This window comes from Atheta coriaria, unplaced genomic scaffold (assembly GCF_025399875.1).
Source record: "Atheta coriaria isolate IRGN ID8LTWV9N9 unplaced genomic scaffold, Caltech_Dcor_3.1 hic_scaffold_9_pilon, whole genome shotgun sequence".
Taxonomy (NCBI): domain Eukaryota; kingdom Metazoa; phylum Arthropoda; class Insecta; order Coleoptera; family Staphylinidae; genus Dalotia; species Dalotia coriaria.
Window position 1 is genome coordinate 11646442 of NW_027045451.1, and position 22671 is coordinate 11669112.

The window sequence follows — 22671 nt, forward strand, 5'->3', positions numbered from 1 at the left end:
TTTAAGCAGTAGTTTTTTGGTTATACTATTATTTCCGTTCTGTTTAAGAATTAATTTGTCCCTAGAAAGATTTGTGAGCAATCCGGTGTAATAAAGCAAAGAGTCAGTAAGTTTAGTAAGATTACGACAACGATGCCGACGACGCCGTATCGGTTTTCATTGGTTTCTAATCAATGAACAGGAAATTGAATTCCATGTCGAACTGCTATATGCGGGTCCCGGGAATGTAAGGTCGAGTAAGTTACGGACTCACTTCCGTACTTCCGGCGAATGTTGTTATTTCCTACGAAGACAATTCTCATGTTTTTGAAAAAATTATTTTGAATATAAAATGGAATTTTTAAAGACTTTTGTTTTAAGAATCAATTTTATGATAGCGTTGACTATGCAGCGGAATTTAAAATTTCAAATGCAAGACTTTAAGAGGAAAAAAATAGAAGAAAAAAGTTGTTCACAACAAGATGGTTGCCGCATAGCGCTAGGCATCAGCCGGAATGGCGAACCGAAAGAAAACTTTAGCAATATTCTTCAGTACACATTATTAGTGCAAAGTTACGACCAAGACTGCGGACGACACAAGCAAAGCGAGCGTAAACAAAGTGTTCCATAGTTTTAAAGCGGGCAATTATGCTAAAAGTTTAATTATTCTTCCAAATAGAGAAAATTTTAAACATTTAAAATGCAATTACACAACGCACAACATAACCCCACATATTTATTACCGTACACATCTGGAAAAATAAAAATTTCTAAGTTATTTAAACCCTTCATATTTATTTAAAACAATTTTAACATTTTCCTATGTCCCAGGTGGTTTTTAGACCTAAGAAGTCATTATCACGATTGAGCTCGACATAACCATGCGCCTACATGCATTCGAGACATCGGTTTCTTGATAATAATGCTCGGGGTTCAAAGGTCGTGTGAAGGAAGCGTCGCGGCGCCACACCGCAATCTTATCCGGCGATCGTGCGGCGCATTGCCATGTTTATTGAAACGGGAAAACGTTAGTGTATGTTGCGGTGGCATGGAAGTATCATCGTCGCTCTGACAGCGCTATATCAGCGCGTGAGGTTTCTACCTCGTCGTCAGGTCGCGACCGCGGAGAATCGATATTGAATAATGGCGCGCCTTGGTGAAATTCACGAAAACACATCTTGGAGAATATCAATATAGAATCTTGTTTCATCACTAACTATCAACTAGTAACAAATTGTAGGTTATAAAGTAAAAGAGATACTTTTGATATAATGCTTCATCAAAAGTTTCAATTCACGCCATACTCAATTATTCCACTTTATGACCGTCAACACTCCACGACGGCGCGGAGCTTTTTTGTCCGCATTAATTTTCCGCCGCTCGCAAGGCAAATATTCGAGCGTATAAAGCGCTCCATAAAATATACATGAGTGGAAAAGGCGGCAGGGAATATTTGCGTGTGTGTTGCGCGCTGCCTTTTTCCCGGCTTCAGCGCCGGCAGGTTCAAGTTTTCGTTTTCTACGTGCATTGGATGCGTGAAGTGTGGAGGCGCCGGGCAGAAACTCATGTTGATGTCATGTCAGGAGTGTGCTACTAAGGATACTAAGGAGATCTGTGTTTGTGTACGTGAATCCCTTTTTGCAGAGGCTACTCGAAGCGACTGGGTTTAACTGCTGTTAACGTCTTGGCGACAAAAGTGTATTTTCTGGAAATGCCCAGGGTTTTACGTCGAAAAACTCCACAAGGAATATAATACACTGAAAACTATCATCTGGATTTTATCAAGTTGATATAATTATATATTGACTGAGTGATATAGATAAAGATAGAGATCAAACGCTTTTGGGAGAATGAACGAAATTAATTATCAAAGATTAATCCATGGGATTAGCATGAGTCTTTATCCGTTATTAATTCAAATAACTTTATTATCCGCCAAAGCTCACCATACCATCACAATCACACGAAATGTTCACATGAAACTTGCGCGATATCTTCGCGCACACACTAGATGAGCATAATTTTAGAGCGTTGGATGTTGGCGGCAGGGGAAGAGGGGGCGGTTGCTCGAGACGCGCAACTTAAGTCGGGGGATTTGTAGCAGTTAATACGCCAGATTATCAACTATAATTTCATTTAAACGAACGTCCTGGACGAGCATTAGCGGGCGACATTTCGCACACTGCGAGTAACGTGCTTAATCTTTGTGCCTTGTATCGGCGGAAAGAGCGGCGGTAATTTGCCATGTGCGCGAATGGGGAATGGCATTAGGATCAACCGCGAACACAGGACGCATTTAGAGTTTAGAGAGAGGAATTTGTCTTCAAATAGAACATGTGAACATTCAATAATGAATAAAATAATGAAATTTATTATACAACGTACAAAAAACGCGTTTTTAAGAGAATCTTTTAAAAAATTATATTAAACACCTATCAGAGCATACAACTCAATACTGACGTTACTATGTACCAAGTGTTTTAATGATAGTTTTAAAATTCTAACCTAAAACGTATTTTTTATCAATTTAAATAATAATTTCATCAAAAAAATTAAAATTGAATTTTTAAGCAATTGTTATGCCCCAAATATCTTGTTATCTTCTGCTGATGACTAAGAATTGATAACGAATTCGTTCCACATTCCAATATGCATACCTCAACTGAAAATGACTGACATTCGCTGTGCACGGTCCCGACATCCCGTCGAGTCAAAAATATTCGACGCGGCTGGCTTGTCAAGCATGTAGCATGTAGCATGTTCCATTCGTCGCAAAACTGTTGGCATTACTCGTACAGCATTCAACCTCGCAACACTCATATACATACACATACATAAAATATATATGTATACACCGAGCCTAAACCAGAAAACGCGCTTTGATGCACTAATGAAACGATTCTATAAATGTAAATATTAGCGTTTCCACTTTTTATCTGCCTATGCGCTTATTTTAACCCGGCTGATTCAAATTCAAACGTGCACGCTTTCATCAACCATTTTTAATGCACCGCATTAGCTTAAACTAACATCACTGAATATATGTTGCTATATTTTCATTGATTACGTACATTGATTACATGTTTGGTTGGTATTTATTTCTCACGCGTACAAATTGAAAAATGCAAAGTTCAAACCCAAAAAATAAACCGAAAGGATTGTAAAATGGAAAATCGAATAGGAAAAAAACGCAAACAAATATTGGTACAAAGTGCAAAGAGGACTGAATAATGTTTCTTTTCCTGTCCCGAATTCAATTTATCTTGCTTGCTGCGAGTGTTTTGCGCTTTTTACCTTTGCTTTGTTGTTGAAAACCAGAAATACATTACAGGTTCAATAAACAACGTGCGGAGACAAGAGAGTTTCTTTTTGTTCCTTTGTAAGAAGTGTAAATTGAAGTGTAGAGTATAGAAGTAGAAACAATCTCAGGTTAAATTAGTAATAAATAGAAAATTGTTATTAAAAACAGAATAATTTTACGTATTTTTATTTATTTTCGCAGTTTTTAATGTATAAATTTATATTAAATTTATATATATTTTTTTATTTTACCATATCAACCTTGTTATAATATTTGTTACATGCAATCAATACAGCTTGTTAAAACGTAACGAATGCAATTTAAATGAATGTTGTAGCTTCTTTGAGTCACAAGTTATTTCAAACAGAACTTTTATGTAACAAAAAACATCAAACAAATATAATCTTAAATTAAAATGCTTGTTACTGCGCCACGTGAGTGACATTACAATTCTAACCTAAGCTTTGATTTTTTTCTTATTTTTTAGTTATTCATAATAGTATATATAGTATCATATAGCTAAATGGGGACTTTACTCACAAGATTGATTGAGAACGAACGTTGAAGCAATCGAGTGTTTAACAACGTTTAGCCACGTAATGCTTACGCTACTTTTTTCTATTTCCACTCTAATTCTACGTTGAGGGTTATGTATTTCAAATTTTGTATTTTATATTTTATAATCATTATCCTCATGTCTTTTCGAGTCATGGTTTTTAATGAAGCAATGGAAAACTCTCTATCATGTATAAATTAAAAATAATGAAATTTTGGAGAGTAAAAGGTTTACAAACGTGACAAATAGTTAAAACATGGCAATTTTTTGTTCATTTTTCTTTTTTTGTTTTTACTAATAAAAGTAAATTTAAAAACAAGTCTACTCCAGAAAATAATTTATAATATAAACGTTCCCAATTACACCATAAACTTACAACCTTTAACGACTCCTTCTCTTGATTACATCTAATTTTAATGCTTCTAGTTTCCCTAGTGACATAAAACTCCGCGAAGTGTAGAATTAATAGCAAGTAACGATTAGTTAATGATTCGTGTAGAATCATGCACGAATCTCAGTTAATGCCCCGTAACTAACGAATATCTAGTTAGCAACATCCAACTTACGCATCTCCCATCCTACCTCATTACCTACACCTACCCATGTACCTATGCCCGGCGCCTCCACTTCACTCTCTCCACGCTAGGCGCATATTCAGCTCTTGGGAATTTTTAATTAAATCTTCCGATTCGTACTTTAGCGCTTTATAGAGTCTAGGCCGGCAAAAGTGCCAGTTCATTAAGTGCGTCTAGTGTAATTAAGTCTAAATGGCTCCACGAGGCGGGCGGCGGCGGCGGCGAGTTCAGTGGAATCACCTCGCACAAGATGTTTCCGAGTCGTGGCGCTGCGTGAATATTCATATAAATTGTTGCTTTGATTATATACCAGTCAAGTGAGTACTTAGTAACACGTTTAGCCGACCCGGGTCGTCGACTCATCCCAGAGTCTATGGTTGGTGGAGTATAGGCATAGCCTGTTTAGAGATGGAGGATGAGATGGGAAACCACCGGCCCGAGGGTGCCGAAATCCTTTGGTCGTCGCGTTTCATGTGCCGCGGGCAAAGGACGAATGCGGTTCGCTGCGCACACGGCGAATGTTTTGTATGGAATCGTGCGGTTGGCAGTAAATCACGGCGCCATCGAGCGATGCAATCATTTGCACTTGCGTGCGGTGATAACATCGTTTTAATGCTCATCAATTTGATCACTGGGAGAGGACATATGCAGGTTAGTGCTGCGATTACATTTGCATTCTAATTAGGATAAATTATGACAATTGTTATGCATTTTTTGCTTTAAAATGCAAATTAGGGTAAATGTATTGACAAAATTTTTTAAAAATTTAAAAAATTTAATTATTTTATTTAAAAACAGTGAAAAACAAAATTTTATTTCGAATAAAAATTTTATATAAGAATTGTGAATTGTGTAAGAGAAAAATTTGATAATTTTTTCTTTAATTTGTTTTTCTTCTATATCTTAAACTTTATTTTCTTTATAAAACAAAATAATATGGTTAAAAATATTTATTTACACCCTAGAAAGCAATTAACTTCATAAAAAGTAGAAATTAACACCAATCTAATCATAAATCGATTAAAAATTAATTAAAATCTTCCTGTTCAAAGAAAACGAATTTTCGTTTCGCCAAACAACAGAAATTGAATTTACAAGACTAAACATGACATGCACTCAATATTTCCACCTAAATATGCATCTATTGTTTATTCTTGCATGACATTTTACATAAATTATTACGAAATATTCGAATTGATCATTTTCCCATTCGAAAATCAACTATATTCTACATAGTTTGTAACACATGAATAAAATGAAGACAAATATTCAAATTAATATTGAATTGAATAATTTAATTTCCCAACGATATTTCTGTACATTGTTTAAACTCAATATACGAGGAATATTGTAAAACAATTAAGCAAACATGTTAAATGCATAAAAGTTACACGGTGACATCAATTTAAAATATTTAAATCAAACATACGTTTTCAATTCCACATTTCCATCTATTGATCATTATACGAATAACACAATGTTTACTAATTTCAACTTTGTGGGAGTGTGCATATGTGTGTGAGTCATTTCAATTGCAATATTTCATATTATCATTTTGCTTGTTTACTGTGCAATTATTTGTGGACACATTCAATGTTTAATGCATTTGTTGTCACAACTACTGCGACATAATTTATCTAGATGTTAGCGGATGATTACTCACGGGTGTGCTTCATCACTAGGAAAAAATTGGAATATAAATTATACGTGTTTCATTTTCTAGGTGTAATAAAACGCCAATGTGAATTTTTGTTGGAAAATAGTAATTTTACTAACGTCATAAAATGTTTTATTATCTAAAACTAAGACATTATTACCGAGATATGCATTAAAAGTAATTGTTTTTAAAATCAAAGAGAAAATTTCATTTTCTACATTCAGCTTTAATGCGCCACTTTTTTTACGGTTTTGAGGCACAAAAGTGGTAATTTAATCACAAACAGCAAAAGCCGTAGTTAAAATACTTTAATCATGGGGTGAAACTTGCGCATGTGCAGTTGCGTAAAGAATTCAAGTTAATGGTCGAAATATTTTACTTTGAGGAACCAAATTTATTGCAAATAACAAAACTGGACAAACTTTAGGCAATTACATAATTTATGACAACATTTTTTTAAAGAAAAACTGAAATATTTACTGTGACAACCAGTATAAAATAAGTTCTTATTTTTTATTTTCATTTCCTTCCTCCAAAATAAAAAATTCAAATTTTTTGTAGGTGGGTAAAAACATTTGTAGTCATTTGGTGTCATCTTCAGCACGCACACGACATTTTACATTCGTTTATCCTACAAAGCAGATCTATTCAACGTGCGCCACTGCAAACAGGCAATTTTTATTAAATTTTATTCGATACATCTCGCCGCCAGTCTAACCTCCGCCAACACGTGCGCGTAAATATTTCGCTCACATCTTGCCTTCATGAAGCACTCTGCATTGCACCGAATTGACGCAGGACGCGGCCACCTCACCCACACATGAAATGCCAACGTGGCGTGAATATTTATGCCGCATATTTATATTTCGTGTGTTTACGTTTTCGTCTCGCGCATCCCCCGTCGTAATTTGTGATACGATGTCATCGCAAATATGCGCCCGACATAATTGCCACCAACCCGGAAGCATAACACAACAGAAAAAAAAACAGCAAACAAATGGCAAGAATAAAACCAAAACAAAAAAAAAAGAATGAAATAAAAGTTTGCCGCATGCTCTCGGATCACTTCTGTCCGCGCGCACGAGTGTTGCACGCTTTACAAATTAACAACGACTTTTCGCGCCCGGTGCCAGTCTCATCTGCCGTCTGCAAGTTGTTTAATTAAAAAGTTCGATGTACTGCGCCAGCAGTGACTCGTTAAGCACATTCACGCGGTGGCGTTCTTTGCTTCCGACGCTTCCGGTTTATTGGGTGCTCCAACCCTTGCTCTTATTGCAAAAGATAAAAAATAAAACTATCAAGTTGTCAGGAATAACACTCACATTTCAACACAGCAAAAAACAACTACTTTCATCCTAGTAATTAGAAATTAAATTTTAACTGCAATAATTTCACTTCAAATAGAATAAAATTAATCAGAAACCTTTTGAAATTTAAATCAGACGTATAATAATTTAATAGAATTTATGTAAATGCTTGGAAAGTAAATGAAATATTAATAATATGAAAGCAGAAGGAAAAAATTCGCATAATTTTAATATCACATTAAAATGTGAAATGAGAAATGAGAAACTAGATGCTTTTTATTAAATTACATTTATCGTAACGTTTTTGATGTTTACTGGCGTTTTTCGGCATCAAAAGCGGAAACTACGAATGGTATTACATTTGTGGATGGAATTTAAGTGCCTCCACTTTTATTGCCACTAAAATCGTAATTAAAACGACATGAATTACCCGTTTACAAATATCGGTGGGAAGCATTTATAGATCAATGTTAAATATAGACATTTTATCATTTTATTGCTTATTTAGGCGTTTTATTATGCAATTAATAAATAATATTAAATTTAAATATATTTGATTTAGAAGGTTAATTTAAATTCAAGTTAATAACCGTTAAACGTACAAAATAAATTAATTTGAAATCATTTCCATTAATTAATTTATAGTGAATTTATTTAGCTTTAATTTGACATAAAAATAAAGTTTCTATGATAATTATTAACAAAGTTATCTTCATTTTAATGATTTAGTGTTTTCACGCTGTCAAAACGACAATTCCAACCTCAATTATTCTCTCATGTGGGGTTATGTTGCTTTGTTAAACTAACCGTACTCAAAACAATTGTATATTAACACCTATATTCAAGCAATCACTCAATCACTCAATCATTCGTATCATTTTACTCTTCAACAAAAAAAGAAGGCAAAAAAAAATGAATAAAATCAATTTGCCCCAATTCCAATTCGGCGATAACCACTTTATATGCCGTATACGTCAGAGCCTCTTAGCGCGATATGGCATCGCCGCAAATTGAATCGAATATTTGAGCAGAAATTGCGAAAATAGTCGTCCCCGCTGCGGATTTGAATAATTGAAAATAGGCCCGCTGCGCCGCCCCAAACGATCGCACGTTAAATTCATGATATTATTAGGTCCTAATGTCTGCACCGCGATGCATTATCAAATAAATAATGCGAATAATACAAGCGTTTCCACGATTATTGCATTAATACACATACGGGCATTATTATCGATTTGAAAGCCTTGTAATATTCACAAACGAGTGCTCATATGAAAGATGTAAATTATTAACCACGAAACCTGGTTGCGCAGAAAATCGAGTTGTGGAAAAGTTTTCAAATGTGAACAAGCACAATATATTTACCATTGGCACATTAAATATTAAACACATAATAATCGAGTGCAAAAGAGTGGAAAGCGGAGCAGTAGGTTTTGGAAGTGAAATTATTTAGAGCTTTCCGGATGGAAATTCGCGGCGATTTATGATTATTCGAATAAATTTTGGGGGTAGTTATTGAACTTTATGTGCAACTAATGGAACAGTCTCAGATCAATGCTTAGGTATGCTGGAATGATCATCGTGGTTAGGGGTAATAAGTTTATACCAACCCCAACAAGCATAACAAGTTATGGATTGCATTAATTCGGCCAAAATCAATGAGAATAAATTGGAACTATAAGTAGGATTTATTGGTTTCTATGTTTTCATATGTAGAGAGAGCAATAAGGGCTAAATTTTGATTTTGTGGAATTAAAATTAAAGAAAAAAATAACGCAATTTTATGATTTTTTAAGTTTTTTGCAAATTTACGAAAAAATTTCTTATTTTTGTGCATTTTTAGTACTTATCCCTATATTTTTACTACAACATGATAGATCTTGAAAATAGCTAACGACTGATACTTAAACAAATTTTGTAACTTTTTACAATCAAAGGTTACATCAAAAAAAGTTCCATGAAATTCGTTAAAAGCGACTTAAAAATTTCGTTGTTTTCCGACGCGTAAAAAGTAGTACAATACTTTTAAAACAACTTTTTTTTACTCTTCAGTTATATAAAAGTTTTATTTTCATCTGTAAACAAATGGAAAAATAACAAATATTTGCTTAACCGTCAACTTGAACAAAAAAAATTAAGCAAATTTTTGCTTTTTACACTCCGAAAACAAACAAAAAAACATTCTTTAACACTAAATATTTTAACTATAACAATTTAAAATAAATGTTTTATACATATATTCAATAGATTATAACATTTACTTACAATTAACACTTAAACAAACTTTGTAACTCCCTCCAATCAAAAGTTAATTCAAATAAACTTTGGCAAAATTGTCCAAAAACGACGTCAAAATTGAGCAGTTTCCTACCACGCAAAGTATTGCAGTACAAATACAACATTTCGAGTTCTTTGATTCTTTAGCTTACTAAAAGTTGCTACTCTAAATGTATACAAATACAAGCAGTACCAAATATTTGCAAAACATTCGACGTAAACAAACAGTTTCCTTAAGCTACTTGACTTTCTGTTGACTCTTAAATTCAACGTCATGAGTTCATACACAATTCAGATAGTAATGAACTATTCTTCCCTGTTATTACCTAAGTAACATATAAAAATACTCGTACACCAAAATGACAATAGAATGAAGGTGCGGTTGGAAATGAAGAAATCAAAACTCACTTGTGCCGTAGTGATTGTTATGATTCGCGCCGCCGGTGGCCGTCTGCTGGGCAGTCTTCTCTCTGGGCATCTCGTCGTCCGATTTCATTACGACCTCGTTGTCACAGTCCATTGGCTCGTCGAAGCGTCCGCACTCCACCACAACTTATAACGCACACAACAATTGATTGGCACACAACAAGGGCACCGCGGGTTTATTTCGATACGCGGGCGGCGGCGCGCAATCAACGCCGTTATTGTTGCTCGCAGCGATTCCCGGACGCGCGTTATTGCCTTTCTTATAAATTTCACTCGGCAAACGCGAAATGGTGTGTTTGTCTTCGGATTTACGGTTTGAGTAAGTCAAGACTTAAACTGTTGCCATCTTCGTTTGCTCAGGACATAATAACCTGCAACAAACAAGCACAAAATGGAAGAATTTAATTTTGCACAAGTATTATATTACAAAGTAGTATCTCAAGTGCACTAAGCTTTTAGTTACATATTTGTAGAGACTTTAAATAATTTATGTCATGTTGATATTATATACTAAGTTATTTTGCTTATGAGTAAAGAATTTACAGTTTTAAGAAACAAAGAGTTGTAATTTAATCACGGAAGGCCAAAGTCGTGACTAAAGAACTTTAGTCACAGCGTTACATTTTCACGGGGTTACATTTTCCAGTAATGTGCGAACAAATTTCGAAGTTTTAAAATACAAAAGCATAAACGTGGTTAAAGTGGCGTTTAGCGCACTTGATATTTAAAATATTATATTAAAGCTGAAATATTACCTTTCGAGCCAAGTTATGTTGTTATTATTAAAAATACGTGACTAAAACGCAATCATTAAAACGCTTTAAATCAGGAAAATTTACGATTGCACTTTACGATTCTAATATGCAACGTGTTTTCACCGCGGTTGGCAGGGAAAACACGTTTTGTATACGAGGCACCAGTCGGAAGAATGGCGCATAGTGTGGCAGCGCGAAAGAAACTCACAAGAGTCGTTCTATTTGAGGCGATTTTCCACTGAACTAATTTTGAAAGTTTTCCATTTTCTTGAGCTCTTCCAAGCAACTTTGTTTCCGCACTTCGCGCTAGCTGTTTGGAACTATATTGCTAACTTTGCTTCTTCTTGAATCTTTCGCAAAATGTCCAGTTTAGCGATTGCCATTGGATACAAAGTACCAAAAGTTACAAGACTGAGAATTTCAATTTTCCACGAAATTCTACGCGGAAAACATTGCAAATTCGTGGAAATTATGAAAATTATTATGTTTACGAAGCGAATAAATTGATTTTTGGCGATAACATATAATATTTTAACAGGTTGAATGTATGAATATTACAAAACATAAATAGAAATACGTCGGCAGGGTAAAGTTTTAATTATATACGTTCTCGGAACAGCGGCTGGAGGTTTTCGCAGGCGCCGCCGCCGCCGCCGCGACTAACTACAGGTGAGTAATTAAAACGCGCGGCATTTTCTACGTGCAAGAGTCGTAAAGTGGAAAATGTGTCAAAATATAAATCTTTGGACATAATAGTAAAATGTTATGCCCAGTCTCGCGTAACAAGCAACTCGCTGCGCCGCGTTGGCGTGTAATAGAATTTTTATGCACGTGTAACATTTAAGTTCTGTTTTATTAATGCACCGTTTCTGTTATTGTCGACCTCACGGCGTTACCATTGTCGCAAACAACGCACTACGAAACACAAAACACGAAAAAATAAACGCATTTCACATTTTCGGTACAATTGCTAACAAATGCGTGAAAACTCTTTGTAACAACTCGACTGCGTATGGAAAACAAATTTTCACGCGCCGTCGCATCACAAAAGTGTGAAATAAATACAATGTTTCATTAAAATATAATAATGTGAATACTTGGTTGTATAGTATGACTAACGCCATCTATCTAGGTCTGTTTAAAGTGTGTTAGGCAATAAACTAGGTTAAGTTTGCTTTGCCTAGTGATGCTCGTAAACTAAGACGAAAGTATCAATTGACACGTTGCGGTAGAATCGTGACACCTTCATTAATACGAGAATAAGCGCGTGCTTCCTGTCAACAGGACTGAAACGCCGGCGCAGAGTACAAATCCTGGTCGCTCTGGGCCCAAAATCCGTCGATAATTGAGTTTCCATTCGAGCAAACAAGAAATTCAACGCTATGCTAATACACTCGACATAAAACAAATAATTTCACTCATTCTCTACTTCAGATATTTTTATCTTTCCTAACAAGCGAAAGGAAAACAAATTAAATTTAGCATCCTGCTATCCCAGCTCGTGGTTTAGTGCCGCTAATGCCTTCTTGCAGACACACTCTGATGGCGTGATTAATGTTTAACTCATTTGCTCGTTTCTTGTCCTCTGAAGAAGCTCAACTTGCAGATACTGCAGTAGGAAAACCTCATACTTTAGTGAGTTGCTGCAGATTGCTTGTGGGAACTGCTGCCAGTGCTATTATTTAAGTTGCATGAAACATTGAGGCTTTGAGGAGAATGGTAAATGCAATTTCCAGTTGAGATTTGAGGCGGAATTGCTCCTGAGGTGATATTATACACAACACGAGAAATATCGAGGCATTTTTTTGGAAACGTTTATTTTGACTTTCAGAGTGCGTTTGGCAGTGAAAAGAAAAATAATAAATAGTTGTCAGCATGTCATTCATCGTAGACTACAAGAAATGTGATTTTTTTTTAGAGAAATAGCTAAAAAATAAAGGAAAAAAGGCAAAAGTTATTTTTATGATATTTTGAATGAAAGGCAAAAGATTTTAGTTCTTTTTATGCATAGTTTCATTTTTATTTTAGTTACAGACAGTTTGAATATATTTTCGATTATATTGGTGTTTATTGTTTGTTTGTTCACGAATTGATTACTCAACAGATTTTAATGAGTTTTGGCATAGAGATAGATTAAACCATGGAAAAGGACATAGACTACTTTTTATAAAAAAAAATTTACTTTAAAACCATAAAATCAAGGCTCAAATATTTAAATAATAAATAGTTGTCTGTTTCTAATACTTCTTCCGACAGAATAGCAAAAAAAAATCAAAAGGAAAATATAATAGTTATTTTAATGTTGCTTTAAATGAAAGATAATTTCCTGTTGACGGCAATTATGATTTTATACGATTGTCATCATTCAAATAAAGATAAAATATGCATTCCTGAAGCGACTAATGCATTCCGACGTATGGTGTTAAATCATATTAAACATAAATTGGATTCTTGGCGCTTTTTCAAATGGGCAGTAAATAAGTGATTCGGTTACACCATTACGCGCGCATGTGTTGCGTCTGGTGCCTCCTGCTGCGTCTCTTCACATCTGATAGGTGTGTGCACGCGCGAGTACATTAATGTCGCGCGTTTCAGGAAGTCATGTTTCGTTGCGGCCAGAAATAGCGCCGGGGCAATCCGAATGCACGAATGCGAGACGAATGATTTTTGGCGGCGTGTGCACGATCGGTGAGTTTCGCCGATATATTGTTACTAATTTTCGCACAACGCTGGCAAACGAGCTGAACGTCCCCGCGAAAAACCCAGCTTGACGATGATTAATTAGACGTCTCACGTGAAGGACGTGCGGTATGAGAAAACATTCGTATGCTTGCATTTGCACCTGAGTCACATCTCAAAATTATTTCAAAATATTTTACTTTAATTTACAATTTTTTTTTATTTTTCAAAAAATTAAAATGAAAGCAAGTCTGAATTTTACGAGACAGTAACACATGTTTTCTATTTTCGGTCCATCAACGCAATCCACTAAAACTCCGACTAAGACTGATGATGTAAGTATCTCCAATGATCATTTATTTATACATTCATCATCATTCAAGCCTTTAAGTAAAAGTGAGCACTAAATAAAACGATGAAACTTAATTCACTTACATCAGCACGTTATCCCGTATACTAACTATAGTGAATTAAATGTACGCAACTGAATTCACCTCAAGGCCTCAGGCAAATTGTGTGCATATATGTATATGTGTTGGAAATGCTTTCATTAGGGGCCCAAATTGCTTCGCGAGTGGTGTCCGTGCATTTATTTGCATTCTCATCAGTTCTAGCGTTGTGTGAGCGCGATTCTATTCAATAGATGTGCTCCATTTTGGGACGACGGTGCGAGTCCTTTCTCTGTTTTATTCCGCGTGTGTCATTTGCAGTGGTGAAAGAGGTGTTGCTTTTGCTTGTCGCATACGAATGATTAAGCTGGTATGAATAAAAGCACATCGGGTATAAATATTCTTGTCTTTTGTGTAAAAGTAGAGTAGAAATTTTGAAATCGTGGAATAAAATTATAGTTTTGGTATTTGTTAGTTGAAAATTATAAAATTTTGTATTTTTATCAATAAATATTGTTTTAAATTGATTATTATAAATAAAAAGTTCAATTTTTAGTTTTTGTAAAGTGAACGTGTCGAATATTTTCAATAAATTGTTGTTTTACTCCAAAAAAGATTTATTTTTACGAAGAAAAAGATATTTTTGCAAAAAAATTTATTTTTTTAAATTTCTTGACAAATTTTGAAGTTTTTTTCAATTTTTATACTAGTATTATATTATCGGGTTTAAATTGTCTTTTTTTCAATTTTACAAACAAAAAAATCTTTAAAATCTAGCAAATTCCAGTTATAATCTAACATAACCTCACTTATACACTACATAACCAAAATTAAGATAATTTTAAACCCACTAAACAAATAACAAAGTGTTTGCCTAAAACCAAAACTTCTTAAGAAGATATTCTACTCCACCTAGTTTCTCCTTTCCTCCGTTCGTATTTAATTTCCATCCACGTGAATTTATCCTACACATGTTCCCCCCATTCACCCCTCTGTGCAACACATCGTCGCGTACGAGTTTTTGACATGGAGAGTGAGTAAGTGTGCGGGATTATTCGCATTCCCGACGAATTCCTCCGCCCGTCGTGTGTATCCGCCCCGAAGAGACTAATTAGTCCGCGGAATTAATGTGTGCGTGCGAGTCAGTGACACCCACGACACAAAACCACTCTTGCACATTACCCACAATGTACTCCACAGCACCACACCACGTCGGATATGTTGAAAATTGCAGAAATGTCGTGATTAATCTATGCCAAGATACCAAACAACGATACCTAGCTACAGCCCGAAACTACGAGTACGAGTAAGTCTGTATCGTGATTACCTCTAGTATTGTTCCAGTCGAACAAAAATATGGTCACGACGGGAGTCATAGACATAGCGAATGCAAACGATTGTCCCTCGGGCCGTTGGTTTTAACTGGGCAATTTTACATATTTTCCGCGCACAAGTGGAGCTGAAATGCAATTCGTTTATCTGGAATAAACAAAATCCGAATTTCTCCGTTTCGAAATTTGTGTGCGATTCGCGAAATTGCCGCGTGCAATTTCCGCTTTTTCTTTTTCGAGCGTCATTGATAACAAAAACTATTTCTGGTTGTGTCAGCAGAATTCAGGATGTTTGCTATTTTGAGATATGTGCGCGCGCGTCAGATAGAGATGATGAAAACTTTGCGTTCTGTTTCGGCGCTGTTTTGGTAATTTAATAATATTTGCATGCATAAAAGCTTTGTTTAATCAAGTGGAACAAGAAACATTAAATTCATACACAGTGCAAAAGTTTTTCATGCCTAGTTTCATATTTGAATATATTTTATTTTATAGTAGTATTTAATGTTTGTTTGTTCCTCTTTCACGCATTAACTGCTCAACCAATTTTTTTGAATTTTGACATGGAGAGAGATTAAATCTTGGAAAAGAGTATAGACTACTATTTATTGCAAAAATTACACTTTACAAGTAAAAAATCAAAGCTCAAAGTTTTAATATAGTATTATTTATAGTTATAGTTATAGAATACAACACCAGATGGCGCTATTTACCAAAAAAAAAACTTTTCAAATACATTTTTTTAAATTTTACAGTCGATTAGTGAATGAAAGCTTTAAATTAAGCTTTTGTATAAAACTGTTCCTGTAGCATATTTTACGATTGACCCCACGCATTCAAACGACGTTCCCAAAAGAAACCTCTTACATTTTAAGCGCCTGCACAAAAAAAACAACAGTGTGGCAGCGAGAATTTACGAGCGACGACGTCCCTAAGACGTTGACAATGGGTTAATTCAAAACGTTTAAACAACTTAAGTGAAACAGAAAAAAAAACACGACGGCAAGAAAAACAACGTACATTTGTTTGCCGCGTTTTCCGCGTTGTTATTTCCACTCATTTGTGAAAAGTCTTCTTTCTTGTAATTGTAATTGTTATTTATAAGTCGTAGGATACAAATACACACGAATTGTTGCAATATTCACGTCGCGAAATAAATTTCACTAATGCACATGAGACTAAGGCATAAAATTGTAGCAGTGTGACAGTAATGATGAGGTGAAAATTACACATGCGCATTACATACTTGCGGTTAAATTTATCCCAAGTGTGAAACGCAAACGTCTCTGACATTTCTCTGCTTTGGAATGTTTTAGACACTGAATTTAGTGTATTTTGCGCAAATATCGATACAAGATTATTAATTTCACAAATGGCATTGATGTGTAATTTTAATCTGCAAGCTTCGGTTACACGGCTGCAGAACGTAGTTGCAGCTGCGGTGGATGCAATAACCGCCGGCGCGCCGCCCCCTACATTTCGTTAACAATGAACCATTTCGAAATAATCTGATTCCATTGTCTGGTCCAGTGCTTCAATGCAACAATTTTAATCTTTAACAACATGCTGTGTATTTATCACTGGAGATAATATTCATCTGCGGAATTACGGCGTGTAATTGCGAGCGGCGCTACGAACGCGTTAATGGATTTACTAATAATGGATATCAGATTATTTTCTCTCTGTTATTTTCGCGAATAAATTACCGCGGCGATTGTGTTATTATTGTATTATGCTTATTCGGTTAAAATTCATTTTGGTGGTGTATTTTCTACTTGTAGAATAATATTCTTTGAAATTGAGTTAAAATTCAAAGAAGGAGAAAATTTTATCATTTTTTAAAAGAATTTAATGATAAGGATGTGGAGAACATAAATCAGAGGAAGTAACTCAACAGTGACGTCACTTCCTCTATTAGAATCCAATTGAATGGGAAGAAAAATTTCAATCAAGAATCACTCGATGGAATTTTGTGTAAATTCTGATTTTTGCGCAAATTAAGGTTGATGAGAGTCAAGTTTTCTTTTTTACCTACTCAACACTGACGTCACAAGCAATACATGGTGTTTTAGTAAAATTTTAACTAATAAAATTTACATTTTTTGCAAAATGTCGATTTTTTTTTTGTAAAAATATGATATTTGAACGTCAAAGAATAATTTTTCAAAATTTAGAAATAAATATACATAAATATGTAGTAATATTTTGTTTATAAAATGTTAAAACTAAAAATTTTACAAAAAATTATTTTTTAATCTTAAATTAAGATTCGGTTTTTGAGCCAAAAACCACCGATTTTTGCACTTTGAACAAAACCGAAAGCGATCAATGCAAATAAAAATGCGCCAAAGTTTAAGGTTAACAAAATGTGTTATATAAATAAAACAGTTACGCGTGAAGGCTAGAAATAAGCGTAACGTGCTATAGAATTTTGTTGGCATAATCCACAGCAATAACAAGATTGTCACACACGTAACATACACGTTTTATTCGAACTAAACGCTAGCGAAACTTTATTACGGATTTTTATTAATAGACCTCATTAATTCTCGATGCGCGCAGGTGAATAAGATTTGTCACCAGCAGCGCGCCGACGATCTTAAATGTACCAGAACATAAAACATCACAACATTGGAAGCGGCACTAGGAAGCAAACGTTTTCCTTGATGCACACTTGTCGCATGCAGAAAAAAACCACACACACAGAGTGCCAAAAATAATGCTTAAACAAATTGTATAATTTCCTTTATACGTTGATTAATTCATTCTTTGTAAATGCTGCGCTTTTGAGCTTTTAGCCACCCAGCGAGTCAGCGTGAATAAATGCGAAATGTGATTGCAGCAAATTTCGCCGAATTAAAACGTGGCTATTCCGCTGAGTGCGTAAATATAATAATATTAGCATAGCAGATATTGAGCAAAACTAAATTATATTTTGCTGCTAATTACCAGCGCGCTCGTGCTGGCAGTGGAGCGACAGGTGTAATTTTACCACGTTTGACATTTATTTTCGGATAGTGCAATGGCAACGATGACAGTTTTATGCACTTGGGTTGAATATCAACTGTAATTAATATTTATTAAAATATTAAAGCAATTTTTGAGCTATAAAAATCGTCCAATTATAAAGTAATTCAATTTTTATAATAAATTTCAGTTGCTTTTTTTGCAAAAAAATGATATTTTTGCAAAAATTTAGAAAAAAAAAACAGAAAAACTAATTTTTAACTAATTTAATAAGATAATTATTATTTATTTATTTTGCATCTTTGCAAAAGCAAATATTTAAATTTTGTCTTTTTTGCTAAATTTTAAATTTTTTTTGGAAAAAAGTCAAATTTTTTGGAATTTCTCGTTTAAACCGTATACGAATTTAAAGATAAATCATTTCGCAGCCAGTTTTTATAAAAATTAACGTTTAAATTTTGTTTTTGAATTTTTTGCTCGTTTTTCCAAAAAAAAAAATCAAGGTTTTTGCCAAAACAATGATTTAAGTTATGCCCAAACTGAAATAGATTACAATATAACAATGGCAATTAGCAAAATCGGATAAGACGACAAGAACACCCGAATATTAATTATCGATTAAGCGGGTCCAAAAACCCAACCCCCAAAATACTCCATGCTTCATCACATTCACCGAATTCCTTCTTGTTAGCTTTTTTCTCACCTCGACCATAAATATGCTGACAACCCAACAAAATACTCCATGCACTAACCGCGCCATATAAATATAGATAATAAAATAAAAGATACTGCGATGAAATTTCCAAGCCATATTTCTCGCGCGATGAAGAAGCACCTATGGCCGACCGGAAGTCCGTGCGGGAGATTCGCGTCCCTGCCGGCTCTCGCGTGCATCGCCCTGATAGGTATTTCAAAACGGCTGGCGTGCCCGAGGAGCTATATTTCATGTTTTCTCGTTTGGACGCCACCGCGGGCGCTAACCACTAACTGGAACACCGGCACACACCTACACACACACCGCCATCCGCAAGAATGAGGTTTTGTCCCCTTTTTCTGCTCCCGTGCTCCACCGGGGGAGAATTTTTAACAGCTATGCCAACCATGGAAGAAATAATACTATTTATCATTATTTTCTTGTGTTGTTTGTGTGTTGCAATTTTTTTTTGTCTTTAGATACGTTTTTTATTGTTTTACAAACAACGCTAAGCAAACACACAAAGGAGAAATTTATAGTCGGAATTATTTTGATGCTGATCTAATACAAAAGATCAAAGCGCAAATTGGATAAACGATAAAACATTAATGTGTTTATTTTCGTCCAGCCTTACAGAAGCGATTTCCAGCGAGCTTTGAAAGTTTCAGAGTTAAAGTTATCGGTGTTTCCGTAAATATACATACGCAATGAGTGCAGAAGCAAGTTTCCAGGTGTTATTACCGTTCCGGTCATAATTTCCACTGGAAAGATTTGATGTTTTTTGAGAATTTTGTTGGGGATTAGAGTTTTAAAACTAAGTTTATCTGCGTTGTGAATAAGTAATGCGAGTGTGTGCAAAGGCAGCGACACTTGAGTTCTCGGACAGATTAAGAGCGCGTCAAGGCGCGTTTTCGCATGTCGACGGCGGCGGCGTTTAGAGATTTTGACTTATGTATGTGCAATGTGTGCGCGGCGTTTGATTAATGAACCGCAAAACGGCTGGAACCACTTCGGTGTGCATTTCAAGTCAACACCACACATTCAAAATGGCGCATGAGTAAAATTAACATGAGTGAGAAATGGTATATTATATATCAAGTGCGCTAAATAGCACTTTAGCCACGTTTAACTTTTTCTATTTTTTATACTTCCACTTTATTTCTACGTTTAGTTGTTGTATATGAACCTTTTATTTTAAAACGGGTAAGCACCACCCCGTGACTAAAGTACTTTAATCACGATTTTGACCGTCCGTGATTAAATTGCCACTTTTCCTGTCTCAAAAACCGTGAAAAAGTGGCGTTTTCAAGATAAAAGTTAAAAATATTAATTTATTATTAATTTCCACTTATAACATTAATCTACATAATGGTAAATACATCCTGCGGCACGGTATAAAGTTTGCGGTCTATTGAGATTTCCCACGCATTGGCAAACGTGAAACTCTTGTGGGAATACAAAACAATTTGCGTTATTTGTTATTGCTTGCAATATTAGCATTTAGCTCGCGTAGCACAAACACATGTCCCGAAGCATTTCGCGCTCCTATTCGGCGCTAACTTGTTATAAACTTACCGGTGGCGGTTAACCAAAATGGCAAATACAACCCTCCCAAACCCCGCGAACTGAAATCCGTTGATCGCTCTCGTATTTCCACACTAATACACCAATACACACAAAAAAGAAACAAGAAAAACTCGACCACGACGAATGATTTGTTGGCACCTAAACTTTCCGTGTCGCAAGTCACGAGCAAGCATTTCTAAGGTCGTAAACTTTGACGTCGTACATTTACACAACTCGCTTATTTGTTGAATGTCATTTATTCGTTGATTTCTGCGACATTCTCTTTATTTATTAAATTCCTCAGTAGGCATTTTGTGGAAGCGGTAATTACGTATTTCATAAACTCAAGAATTCTTAAATGGAGACAGTGAGTATTCGGGTTTTTCCTAAGCACGCGAAAATCAATTTCAAGCCTGAAACATTCATTTTGAGACAATAGAAGCACTTAATTTCAACGTAATAAACCTAAAAGTATTTTAATAATGCTAATCACTGAAGCTTCAAGGAATCAGAAGCATTTAATGAAGAAACTCGTAAAATATAAATTAAAAAGGACAGTATTACGATCTACATTCGTTAAAAAAAAATTAATGATGAAGAAAGCTGTGAATTTGTGATTTACTCTGGTGAAATAATAAGCAATTAAGTCACATTAATTTTTTTCCGCGCAAAGTAATTATGATAAATTTAATTATCCTCATTAAAAAATATTAATAAAATGTGTCGAGTTAAAAAAAAATTCAAACGCTAATTAGGCCTTGATTAAAAGAAACATTAAAACAAAAAGAAAACATCGTCGCATGTTTTTTTTTCCGCGTTGTTGTTGCTGGATAAAAGCAAAACGAGCACTTTCACTCGGATAACGTCAATGCGTAATGTATAAAAACGTTGGAGGAAGCCTTTCAGGATCTTCACATTTCCCATACCAGGCGTTCACTTGTTGTACGAAGGTAGTACCTACGTTTAGTTTGTGGGTTTTTTTTTCCCCGGCGAAGCTTTTTGTTGCTGCTCCCTTTTGGGCGCTTCGTTTTATGTTCACGGTTTTGTTCGGTTTATCCTGCATAATGCACTCTGCCGCCCCGCCGCCATTGTGGCTGCGAAAGAATGCTGAAAATGGCTGTGTGTTGCTTTTTATGATTTGCTGTCTTTGCGCGCCGGGGCGCCCTCAACGCGTGCATTGTTTATAGCCCACAATGTGTTTACGCTGCGGTTTTATTCCGATGATTACGGATCTTTGATGAGATTCGTCGTCACTGCGACACGCGAAATAAAAACGCGAGCAATTCTCGATGGTGTTAAACTTTAATGCGAGCGCATGATGAAAGTATAGCTCACGCACAGTCGACTCGAGTACATATTGTATAAACTTGCCAAAGTGGAATTTCGAGCTTGTTTTTCTTGCGATGCATATGTTTTCGACGGACGTCGACTTGAAAACTTTTCCGCCTGCATCACAAGTACGCAAAGCTTACAGGAAACACATAAAAGTAATAAATAGCAATGACGCAGGCGCAAGTTCTACCCTGTGACTAAAGTACTTTAGTCACGGCCTTTGCCGTCCGTGATTAAATTGCAACTTTTTGTGTTTTAAAAGCGTGGAAAAAATGGCGTTTTAAAAGTGGAAGTAAGAGAAAGTATTAATAATACGTGTTTTACATGATTAGAATACTATACTTTATTCACGTCTATACTATAATTAATAATAGTGCAGCTTTATTTAAAATCATTAATTACATCAAAAGAGCTTTGAAGTTTACTTGTCACGCAGGTAGACAACAAAGACATCGGTGGAAAAAATTGCCATTTTAATATGAATGTAGCGTTTAATTTATTTAACAGGCTGCCACAAGACGGTGAGCCGTTTTTAATATTGAAGTAATGGAAAATTCTGTGCGCTCTAACAGCTTTCATAATTTCGCTTTATTATCAAAGTTTTTTTCTTTATTGCGTCGAATCGCGCGACGCGATGGCGATTGTGATTAAACTCGTTACGCGTCGACTCGCTGAAAAAATCTCATCAACAATAATTGCGCTGGGATTATAATCTGCGAGAATTATAGTCGTTTTCTCTGACTACTATAGGATTTTTTCGCGTGGTTTACCCCCGAGTATGTTACATCAGGTTTTCGGGTGGATGGCAAACAAGCCTGGTACTAATACTTATATAATTGGAATTAATAATTATGATTTGAAAATATTACGAAACATTTTT

The 22671-nt window shown here is 35.1% G+C and overlaps 1 protein-coding gene across 4 annotated transcripts in view; it reads right to left on the minus strand.

The window, feature by feature from the left end:
• The window catches only part of LOC135799706 (KH domain-containing, RNA-binding, signal transduction-associated protein 2-like), a 104556-nt gene that overhangs the window by 59972 nt on the left and 21913 nt on the right, over positions 1 to 22671 (minus strand). For 3 of the 4 annotated variants that reach the window (XM_065312902.1, XM_065312899.1, XM_065312900.1), the window contains one exon: positions 10061 to 10449. In XM_065312902.1, the coding sequence (XP_065168974.1) occupies positions 10061 to 10172 (112 nt within the window). In that variant the 5' untranslated portion in view covers positions 10173 to 10449. Of the gene's footprint in view, positions 1 to 10060; positions 10450 to 16252; positions 16351 to 22671 lie in introns of those variants that run through there. The other variant, XM_065312903.1, reaches the window with a different exon arrangement.